The following is an 11,619-nucleotide window of genomic DNA, read 5'->3' on the forward strand; positions in this document are numbered from 1 at the left end:
CATATTGTAAGAGTATACATATGTATGTTTTGGAGCTTGTTTAACAACTGTTTGTGGATGCCTTTAGGTTGCACATCTACATTTTGATAAACCAATTTCCTATCGATCACTAAACATTTAATAGAACTTAGAAACTGCAAAATACCAATTCGTCTGGTATTTTTGCGATATAATAAAAAAACCTCTGCAGGACTAATAACTGTTTGTGGATGCCTTTAGGTTGCGCTATGCCAGCTAGCGTGTACTTTCTGGTTTCCACCAAAATACGGTTTTAAGTTAATTAAATGTTCAGTGCAAGATACTGCTGGTTCAAATTATAGGTCTACAAATGACGTCACAGCCAACTGAGATTATATAATAGGACTATTAATGCAAATATTTTGATAAACCAATTTCCTATCGATCACGAAACATTTAATAAAACTTAAAAACCTCAAAATACCACTTCGTCTGGTATTTTTGCGATATAATAAAAAAAACCTCTGCAGGACTAATAACTGTTTGTGGATGCCTTTAGGTTGCGCTATGCCAGCTATCGTGTACTTTCTGGTTTCCACCAAAATACGGTTTTAAGTTAATTAAATATTCAGTGCAAGATACTGCTGGTTCAAATTAAAGGTCTACAAATGACGTCACAGCCAACTGAGATTATATAATAGGACTATTAATGCAAATATTTTGATAAACCAATTTCCTATCGATCACTAAACATTTAATAAATCTTAAAAACCTCAAAATACCACTTCGTCTGGTATTTTTGCGATATAATAAAAAAAACCTCTGCAGGACTAATAACTGTTTGTGGATGCCTTTAGGTTGCGCTATGCCAGCTAGCGTGTACTTTCTGGTTTCCACCAAAATACGGTTTTAAGTTAATTAAATGTTCAGTGCAAGATACTGCTGGTTCAAATTATAGGTCTACAAATGACGTCACAGCCAACTGAGATTATATAATAGGACTATTAATGCAAATATTTTGATAAACCAGTTTCATATCGATCACTAAACATTTAATAAAACTTAAAAACCTCAAAATACCACTTCGTCTGGTATTTTTGCGATATAATAAAAAACCTCTGCAGGACTAATATCTGTTTGTGGATGCCTTTAGGTTGCACTATGCCAGCTAGCGTGTACTTTCTGGTTTCCACCAAAATACGGTTTTAAGTAAATTAAATGTTCAGTGCAAGATACTGCTGGTTCAAATTATAGGTCTACAAATGACGTCACAGCCAACTGAGATTATATAATAGGACTCTTAACGCAAATGTTTTGATAAACCAATTTCATATCGATCACTAAACATTTAATAAAACTTAAAAACCTCAAAATACCACTTCGTCTGGTATTTTTGCGATATAATAAAAAACCTCTGCAGGACTAATATCTGTTTGTGGATGCCTTTAATTTGCGCTATGCCAGCTAGCGTGTACTTTCTGGCTTCCACCAAAATGCGGTTAGAAGTTCATTAAAAGTTCAGTGTAAGATGCTGCTGGTCCAAAATATTGGCTCTATTATTACTAATATAAAAATGTATTTATGAATATTTTATTTATTTAACATTAAGCCATTGAAATTATTATAAAATACATTCACATAGTTCTATAGTAGAACAATATTTGTTTTTAAAGATTCTAACGTTAATTTTTTTATAAGTTTAGTAACGGATTCTTGAAAATTCTTTGAGCCTGCAATTATAAAAACAGATTCCGTACTGCTATCGATACTTCCTTTGCTTATATCACTCAAATTTGATTCAGAAAGACGAGATAAATGAACGTTTTCTTTATACCATAACTTTTTTAGAAACCAGGTGCATTTTCCAGTGCATTCAGCTGTTTTACACATGTCATCTGGACATCTCTGATGCGCAAGATATATAGAACTCGTATAATTCCAATACTTATTGAAGTCTCGTAACACATTTCGATTAAAAGCATGGTCTAAATCCTTATAACATGCAACCTGAAAAACATGACTGAAGTCTTCTTCATTATCCAGAATATCGTTAACGATGCGAATGGTGGAAGCAATGGCAACTCCTTGGGTTATAACAAAAACATTGCGTTCAGCTTTTGTGTTGCTGGAGTATTCATAAGCACCTATGGGACCACGAAATTCCACACAATCACCAACTTGCAGGCCTTTTATAAACCGTGACATTGGACCATCGGGGGCGAGATTAACAAGTATTTTGAATTCCATTGCTAAAGAATCCACCCAAAAAGGAGAATAAGGCCTTAGACAAACTTGTCCAGTAGGCAATTGTTGTCTCATCATTACATGATAACCTGGTGGTATCAGCAAAGCAAAATCCTCCGCATTGATTGGCAACTCAGAAACACGGAAGTGAAGCTCCAATACTTCCCCAATACCACAATCGAGATTATCTTTGTCACTGCCCATATGATTATGTGGATATTTGCTTAATAGTCGAAATTTTTGGTAATCGGAAATAACGTTATATTTCCCATCTAGTATATCATTAGAAGTTTTTCGAAATCCCACATTTAATACACAGTTTACACAGCCATTACCGCAGCAATCATTCTCACTAATCATATCCATTTGGTCCATTATATCATAATTTGTGTATCCAATTAATATCACCTTGTTTCCATTTATAGATATTCCTTATTAATTTATACAATTGAAACTGATTTGCTTTTGAATGGTGAGTCCCTCTGATAGTAACGGGTGATTTTTTTGAGGTTAGGATTTTCATGCATTAGTATTTGACAGATCACGTGGGATTTCAGACATGGTGTCAAAGAGAAAGATGCTCAGTATGCTTTGACATTTCATCATGAATAGACTTACTAACGAGCAACGCTTGCAAATCATTGAATTTTATTACCAAAATCAGTGTTCGGTTCGAAATGTGTTTATCGACAAATTTTGTTCAGCGATGAGGCTCATTTCTGGTTGAATGGCTACGTAAATAAGCAAAATTGCCGCATTTGGGGTGAAGAGCAACCAGAAGCCGTTCAAGAACTGCCCATGCATCCCGAAAAATGCACTGTTTGGTGTGGTTTGTACGCTGGTGGAATCATTGGACCGTATTTTTTCAAAGATGCTGTTGGACGCAACGTTACGGTGAATGGCGATCGCTATCGTTCGATGCTAACAAACTTTTTGTTGCCAAAAATGGAAGAACTGAACTTGGTTGACATGTGGTTTCAACAAGATGGCGCTACATGCCACACAGCTCGCGATTCTATGGCCATTTTGAGGGAAAACTTCGGAGAACAATTCATCTCAAGAAATGGACCCGTAAGTTGGCCACCAAGATCATGCGATTTAACGCCTTTAGACTATTTTTTGTGGGGCTACGTCAAGTCTAAAGTCTACAGAAATAAGCCAGCAACTATTCCAGCTTTGGAAGACAACATTTCCGAAGAAATTCGGGCTATTCCGGCCGAAATGCTCGAAAAAGTTGCCCAAAATTGGACTTTCCGAATGGACCACCTAAGACGCAGCCGCGGTCAACATTTAAATGAAATTATCTTCAAAAAGTAAATGTCATGAACCAATCTAACGTTTCAAATAAAGAACCGATGAGATTTTGCAAATTTTATGCGTTTTTTTTTTTTAAAAAGTTATCAAGCTCTTAAAAAATCACCCTTTATAAAAATACATAATTGGTGAGTATTTTTGATCCCGCAGACGTTTTCTATGAAGGTGATAACAGCCAACAGCTGACGATCAAGTTTGCATTTACACCTCATATGGCTTTTTGACGTTCGCGACCACTGGCAAGTTTGTTCACGACAGATAAATAAGCATAAGCACGGAGTCATATTTTTTAAATTATATATGTATATCTTAAATAAATAAACTAAACACTAAAATATCTTATGCGACTTTTACGAAATTCCATCCTTCATTCATTAAAGAGATCTGTCGAATTTGTAAATCTACAACGTGGTTTACATACTTTTGTGGGAATGGCGTGTAGTCGATTTGAATATGTTAAAAACTACGAACAGGATGATAGCATATTGCCAAATGTGTGGATAGTGATACGCTTGGATGGCAAAGGATTTCATAAATTTTCCAAAGCACATGAATTTACGAAACCCAATGATGCAGACGGTATGTTGTCATATATAGATACAAAAGATTTTCTTATTATTAAATTATTTTGTTTACAATAAATACATATCTTCTGTTTGCAGCGCTTAATTTGATGAACAGCGCGGCAGTAACAGTAATGGAAGAATTCCGCGATGTAATACTATCTTATGGTCAAAGTGATGAATACTCATTTATTTTCCGAAAGGAGACTAATGTTTTCAATCGACGAGCAGCGAAACTTCTCACCTACGTAACAAGTTTATTCACTTCTGCTTACGTATTTAATTGGAACCAATGGATGCAACATAAAACTTTACAGTATCCTCCATGCTTCGATGGTCGTATTGTATTATATCCATCAGACCAGAATTTACGCGACTATCTCAGCTGGCGACAAGCCGATGTACATATTAATAATTTATACAATACAGCATTTTGGAATTTAGTTTTACAATCGGGGCTAACTAATCAAGAAGCCGAAGCAGAGCTACGCGGTACATTCTCTGCGGATAAAAATGAAATGCTTTTTACGAAATTTGGCATTAATTATAATCAACTTCCCGCTATGTTTCGTAAGGGTACTATACTATTAAGGAAGCGTGTGAAAATCAGCGATAAAGATGGTTTCAATAGACAGTTAATTGTGCCCGTGCACGATGATATGATACGTGAAAAATTTTGGAAGGAACATAGCGAGTTATTGGGTAAGTATAAGCCAGGTGATTATGTGTCTACCATTGATGAGATATCACCAGTATTGAAAACTCAAATAGACAAACTAAATAGCGACGACGAAAAACCAGAAAATATAGAATGTTCTAGTTAGCACAAACTTTTTCCTATACTTGTATGTAATTAAAGTAATAAGTAAAATTATTATTATTTAATTAAACATTTATTTAAGACTTTTTACATATATGTATCATTTAAATATATCCACTTATCCTTAGCTGTAGACACTTAATACTAATAAATTTTTAATTGTAATTAGTATTCTTCATCGTCATCATCATCATCTTCTAAACCAACTCCGCTATTACTAGACTGTGACTTCATCTGTCGATGCATTAGCTCAGCACTTTGTTGGACAGCAGACGCCTGCATGCTAATCCATTGCTGTTGTTCTTCTCGTGCTTGCTCTTCGCGTGCTTTAGCGAATAGCTCTTGTTGTTGTCGTAAAAGTTCCTCTTCAGGTATACCAAGATTTTCAAGTCGTGTACTTTGACGTCGCCGTTTGGCAGCAACTTCTTTGCAATCATTCAGTACGGCCTCTGCTTCTTGTTTATAATCACAGAAACCCAAACGGTCTAGTGCTTCTAACACATGTTCTGCATTAATAGTCTTTTTATTACGTCTGTTGCATACATCGTTAGCTTCTGAAGAAATTAAATGTATAAACTCTGTGCAGCAATTAAGTATTAATTCTCGACTTTCATTCGCAACGCGAACTGATGGTACAAGTTCCTTTATAATTTTGTTGATACTCGCTCGGGGTAAAGTCAAATCATCATCCTCTGGAGGTGGCGGACACAGTTCATCTTGTGGATCTGCCATTTATAATTAATATTTATTGGTCTTATACTACCAATTTTAAAAATTACTTATATTTCGGTCTTATAATTACAATATGGAATATATTAAAAAATAAACATAAGAAGTTATATTTTATTTCTGGTTATATTTTGTTTGACCGTTTCTGATTGACAGGAATGTCAATTTGCAAAACATTGTGCAAGTGTCAAAATTGACAACCCGACTAACAAAATATCCCTTAAGTTAAGTGTTGTAAAGTTCAATTACACAAAAAAATTATGTTTTTTTTCAGTTTAATCAAATTATTAACAAAATATATTTTAAATTTATTAAATATCGATAAGAAATTGGATATTAGAAATTTATTCCAACCAAAAAATATTTACGTCTACACAAAACCTGTTGCTTTGACAGATCTTGCATATTCTTATTGGCCCACAAATTTCCCTTTTTTCAGTCCGATAGCCCAACACTGATCCCACCTTACATAAGAGGAAATTCACAACACCATTCTCTGTCAACTGCTTCGTGTCGTGAAAAATTCGGTAATTCTGATTTTGCATAACCAAAAATTGCTGAAAATATTGTGAAAATAATTTAATTTATATTATTTTTAGTTTTCTGCACGGTCCGGGACTTCAACTAAACAAGATGATGATGCAGCGTGCTAACATTTTAATGCCAGTTGCCATTGAGGCGACTCTCCAGTCGCAGCCACAGCGCGGCATGGCTACTCTAAAATCCATCTCGATCCGTTTGAAGTCCGTAAAGAACATTCAGAAAATTACGCAATCCATGAAGATGGTGTCAGCTGCTAAATATTCGCGTGCTGAACGTGATTTAAAGGCTGCTCGCCCCTATGGAATTGGTGCACAACAATTCTTTGAGAAAACCGAAATCGAGCCAGAAGATAAGGCTGAACCAAAGAAGCTGTTAATTGCTATCACTTCTGATCGTGGTCTCTGCGGTGCAGTGCACACCGGTGTTGCCCGTTACATTCGTAACGAGCTTGCTAAAGATGATTCCAAGACCAAGCTATTCTGCGTTGGTGACAAGTCGCGTTCAATTTTGTCACGCACCTATGGCAAAAACATTTTGATGGTTGCCAACGAGGTCGGTCGTCTACCACCCACCTTCCTTGATGCTTCAAAAATTGCCCATGAAGTGTTAAAGACCGGTTATGATTTCACTGAAGGTCAAATTGTCTACAACAAATTCAAATCAGTAGTTTCATATCAGTTGTCTACTCTGCCCGTGTACAATGCACCAACCGTAGAGAAATCTGAGAAGTTGGCACTCTATGATTCACTAGACAGCGAAATTGTGCAAAGCTACTTGGAATACTCGCTAGCTTCATTGATTTTCTATACCATGAAGGAAGGTGCTTGTTCCGAACAATCTTCCCGTATGACTGCCATGGACAACGCGTCCAAGAACGCCGGTGAGATGATTGAGAAGCTCACACTCACATTCAACCGTACCAGACAGGCTGTCATCACACGCGAGTTGATTGAAATTATTTCTGGTGCTGCCGCTTTGAATTAAAAAAATATAATATATACATATAACGATCGAAGTAATAAATGGAATAAAGTTTCGAAAGAAATATTTGTTTTATGTTTGCGGAAAGTGGTGTTTAACGAAATAGCGAAGTGTACGCCATAAGTTGAAATTTGAAATAAAATAAAATAAACAAATAAAACTTACAAAAAAATGAATTAATTTTCTTATTCATATTAGAATTCTTCTTCATTCTTAGAATTCTTAATTGGAATTTTCTTATTTATAAAAATTCGAAAACTTAGTATCGTAACTGTTTTATATCCGTATAGCTGATTTCAGAGACACTTTCGGACAATCAGCGGTATGAATTTCCCTTTTTTAACAAACCGCTTTTCAAATTTAAAACACTTTTAGTTTAACATGTTATCCCAGTTTTATTTTTCGACTTTTTATCTTAAAAATTAACAGAAATTAGGTTAAAAATTGTAGTTCATTTTGCAAATCTCAAAAAGTGTTTGGAAGAACTGAAACATATTATGTACTTAAAAAACTAGTACATTCGTGTGGACTGTCTTTGTAATTGATTTTTATGTGTATATGAATGTTCCATGTGTGTTGTATAAAAATAAATTATGAGAGCAAAAGCACAACCTGAAAAAAAAATGTTTTCCGAGCTCATAAGCTGATATCGAACATACATATATCTTAGTACATAGTTTACTTTACAAATATAAAGGACATTGCTGTGGACATGAGTGCCAACAAATGTCTTGAACGCATAGTGAAATTAACCTCGATTTGATATTTATCCATATTTTTATTGTTTGTTTTCATTTGTTGTTGTTTTTATTTACTTTTATCATAATTTCTCCCATTTTATGGTTGTTGTTTATCGCTTGTTATTATAAAAAGTTGTCTAATTTATGAAACAAAAAGAAATACATTTATATAAAATAATAAAATTAAGAATTTTCTCTCCTGTGCATGGGGATGCTCTAAGCCACCGTGGCCAAGTCTACCATTTCTTTTTATGCTCGTCCATGGATACACCACCTGGACCCAGTGACACAATCATTAATAAACCGCCAATGACGGAGAGCGTCTGAAAAAAAATAAGATTACAATTTTAATATTAATAAGTAATTAATACAAACGGCGTATAACAAAAGATTTCCAATAGAATTTAATATAAAAATCATCGCATTACCTGGAAAAAGTCATATTTCAAGAAATCTCTAAGTGGTTTATAGGAAGGAATGGTCCACCACGCGTTATGGTACAAATTGAGTACAGTCAATAATGCTACAAGGATGAGTGCAGACAATTTTGTTTTATATCCGATTGTTACCAGAACCATCAAAATCGAACCAACGATATCTAATAAAATCTGAAAATATTTGCACAGACCATATACATGTATTATATTGTATACCAAACATGAATCATTAGTAATACCTGAAGGAAGCTCATTTCGAAACGAATTAGTGTAATAAACATAAATGCGAGCAGTATACGACCAGCGAGCTGCATGACATTCTTGGGTTTATTCTCACCAAGTGAGGGAACACCAGCAAAGAGACTGCGGCCTTCCACACGTGATTCCGCTAAAACAAGCAGTAATGCACCGATCAGTGCCAGATTGCGCAACAAGAATTGTATGTCCCAGAGGATAGAGTAAGCGATTGTCTATAGTATAACGAAATAAATAAATTAATTAATAATTTAACTTGATAAATGCTTAAAAGTTCGACAAACCTGTAGCACTACAATGAAGAAGAGCACACCAACAGCAATATCGACCTTAAATCTAGCGATTACCATTACACAGCCACCTAGTTGTCCAAATAAATTCACAAGCACGAAAACCGTCGCTAAAAATTTACCACAACCCCAACTCATATCCATATATTCGCGTTGTTCATTCCATTGAAAATACATGCGCAAGCCATCTTCAAAAAATGTCGCTATCAAACATAGACGTGCGACTGTAGGCAGGATATTTTTACCGCGACGAATTACCTGCGTACGAAATAGAAAGTATTAAACACTTGTACTAGAACTGTTTGAAAAATACAACGGTATATTCAAAACTCCACTAGACCTACGAAACTATTTTAAATATAGATAATATATATTTCGGAATGACTTAGAATTATAGTTGATAACTCGAACTCTTGAATTGGCAATATAAGTTAAATTTCATACAAATTACCTTCCGCAACTCGGAAGTCTATCTAACCTAAAATTTTTTTGTGGATTATGTTTATTCGAGTTTGGCAAGTTCAACTTTATATTCAGCTAATTAGTTTCTCCTCAAATCTATTAGCATGACTCAAGACTGATGTGTATTTTACAGGTTATTTTTACCAAAATTGAATTATTCATGTCTGTCTAACTGCAGTTAACATGAGCAAAAGCTTCAGCATTCCAATAAGTAACTTTCAAGTTACACTCAGATAAGACTGTTTCATTTTCAAAAATCGTTTGATAAGTTCACGGCTAATTGTTATCTTGTAACGTGCTGAGTCTTGCAATTTGTGATTAAAATTGATTGATATATTTAAAAGATATAGCACTGATCAATATATTTTTAGATAAAATGTTATTACGTGACGAACTGATACGAAAAATCAAGCTTTTGTGACATGTCCGCGGTCTGAGTTATATCTTTAAAAATTTGTACGGTGTAAGATGTCATATACTAATATAAACCGACCCAAGGTCTTGGGAAACTTTTTGTAAACTATAAATCAAGTGTATCGCACTGACATATATTCATACAATTAATATGAAAAATATCTATATTGGCTTTAATGTTCATTTTCTCCCTCGCTTTAACTAAATTCATATTTCAACTTTGCTCAATTGGTTTTACAGCAAATAAAAAAAGACTTTGACATTGAAGTTATTGAATTTAAGGTGAAAAATAAATATTTAAACATATATCACACACTTGCTATTATTTTAATAAGTGTAAAAATATAAATGGCATGATTTCTGACATTTCTCAAATACCTGAGAACCCTTAATTATATGCACATGCATGCTTCAGTTAATAAATTGGTTTTATTGAATCTTTTATGTACAAATGTATATTTCAGTTACTTTTACTACATTTCTATTGTCAACAATACATACAAACATAGCAATACGTGTACATCTTATGTAAATATGAAATCAAAGTGCATGTGTGGCATTTTAAATGCGACCAACATATCGTTACTTAAACATGAAACTTTCAAAATATGTTAAAGTCGTATACAAATAGTTAAAAATAAAAGAGAAAAAGACATAACCGGTCAAGAGAGTAAATCTATTGAGTCCCAATAGGTGTTTGAGACGGAAGTTCGAAGCAGAAAGTAAAAGTTAGATACACTTGTAATGCAAGTTCCATACATATGTACGTACAAATTGTTGTATATTGAGGGCAGATTATTTTCATCAATGCGGTAATAGTTCAATAATAATTTATGAATTGAATATAGTTTATTCATAAAAAATAAAGAATCCCACGAACTTTATATTTAGCATAAATATATCTACACATAGGTATCACTAAGCTTGACTAAAACCTTTTACTGGTTATGCTGCAACAAGTGGTGCCTGTAACTTTAAAATGTTCAGATATTAAAATTTCTCTTAAAGATACAATACACATTACTTATAAAAATCAAAATTTAATTAATAAACAAATTTTTCTATTCATTAGTATTTCCTCACATGTTATAATAATTCACTGAAAACCCCCAATTGTATATATCGCAGACATCCAAGTTATGGGAATACCACTGATACATTCGTCTTGCTGAACATGTCATACTACATTTAAAAAACATAAAGTTTAACAAGCAGCAACATTTGACAAACTAACATTAAAAATGCTAAAACAACAACAATCAAATATTACTGATACGAATGGATGACGTTGACAGTTTTTTCGTAATCTACCGTGCGGCCACTCATTTCAGCCGCACTCATCTCTTTCTATTGCTACATAGCAGGATGATAGCCGTAATATATAATCAAGCCGTTATGCTGACCACTTTCTCTAAAAATTACACATCGCACATATTTGTTTCTACTCGCTTTAATATTGGCCTTTTGGATTGTTGTACAATAGTTTGGAAGTACAAGCTTTAAACCAATTTACCTGATCCGCCACATCCTCCGTTTTCGAAATGTATTCGTTGGGGATATTCATTTTTGTTTGTGTATATAATGTTCGACGCTGTCCCGGAACCTTAGCTCAATGGAACAAATTTATTCGTTACGGCTTGAGTTATAAAGCCCTACTTTCTTTTACGATTTCTCACTGCCCTTTATAATATTTAAAATAAAAAATATTAACAAAACTTGAAGAAACACGAACTACTTAAACACGAACACGAAAACGAGACAAATGTTGGAAGAGAACACGTCTGCTGCATGTTATCAGTGTTGTATTTAATTGATACAGCCAGTGTTGTAAATTGTTTATAAGATTAACCAATTAGAAAGCAATTATAT

The 11,619-nt window shown here is 34.0% G+C and overlaps 5 protein-coding genes across 5 annotated transcripts; 2 read left to right on the forward strand and 3 right to left on the reverse strand.

Annotated features, from left to right (window-relative positions):
* Nucleotides 1–1,482: 1,482 nt before the first annotated feature.
* Nucleotides 1,483–2,693, reverse strand: LOC105215452 (uncharacterized). Its single transcript, XM_011189376.3, has one exon. The coding sequence runs from the start codon at nucleotides 2,575–2,577 to the stop codon at nucleotides 1,603–1,605; it is 975 nt and encodes a 324-aa protein (XP_011187678.2). The 5' UTR covers nucleotides 2,578–2,693; the 3' UTR covers nucleotides 1,483–1,602.
* Nucleotides 2,694–3,708: 1,015 nt separating this feature from the next.
* LOC105215449 (probable tRNA(His) guanylyltransferase) lies at nucleotides 3,709–4,903 on the forward strand. Its single transcript, XM_011189374.3, has 2 exons — nucleotides 3,709–4,095; nucleotides 4,179–4,903. The coding sequence occupies exons 1-2, from the start codon at nucleotides 3,858–3,860 to the stop codon at nucleotides 4,901–4,903; spliced, it is 963 nt and encodes a 320-aa protein (XP_011187676.1). The 5' UTR covers nucleotides 3,709–3,857.
* Nucleotides 4,904–4,950: 47 nt separating this feature from the next.
* LOC105215450 (protein Dr1) lies at nucleotides 4,951–5,803 on the reverse strand. Its single transcript, XM_011189375.3, has one exon. It carries the CDS (start codon nucleotides 5,629–5,631, stop codon nucleotides 5,065–5,067), a length of 567 nt encoding a protein of 188 aa, XP_011187677.1. The 5' UTR covers nucleotides 5,632–5,803; the 3' UTR covers nucleotides 4,951–5,064.
* Nucleotides 5,804–5,999: 196 nt separating this feature from the next.
* On the forward strand, nucleotides 6,000–7,328 carry LOC105215448 (ATP synthase subunit gamma, mitochondrial). The gene is made up of 2 exons (XM_011189373.3): nucleotides 6,000–6,155; nucleotides 6,228–7,328. The coding sequence occupies exon 2, from the start codon at nucleotides 6,262–6,264 to the stop codon at nucleotides 7,153–7,155; it is 894 nt and encodes a 297-aa protein (XP_011187675.1). The 5' UTR covers nucleotides 6,000–6,155; nucleotides 6,228–6,261; the 3' UTR covers nucleotides 7,156–7,328.
* A 582-nt stretch (nucleotides 7,329–7,910) lies between these two features.
* Nucleotides 7,911–11,532, reverse strand: LOC105215447 (surfeit locus protein 4 homolog). The gene is made up of 5 exons (XM_011189372.3): nucleotides 11,264–11,532; nucleotides 8,869–9,132; nucleotides 8,569–8,799; nucleotides 8,321–8,500; nucleotides 7,911–8,215 (listed from the first exon to the last, which is right to left on the reverse strand). Exons 1-5 carry the CDS (start codon nucleotides 11,312–11,314, stop codon nucleotides 8,129–8,131), a joined length of 813 nt encoding a protein of 270 aa, XP_011187674.1. The 5' UTR covers nucleotides 11,315–11,532; the 3' UTR covers nucleotides 7,911–8,128.
* Nucleotides 11,533–11,619: the final 87 nt, after the last annotated feature.

The sequence above is a fragment of the Zeugodacus cucurbitae genome, chromosome 5, assembly GCF_028554725.1.
Source record: "Zeugodacus cucurbitae isolate PBARC_wt_2022May chromosome 5, idZeuCucr1.2, whole genome shotgun sequence".
Taxonomy (NCBI): Eukaryota; Metazoa; Arthropoda; class Insecta; order Diptera; family Tephritidae; genus Zeugodacus; species Zeugodacus cucurbitae.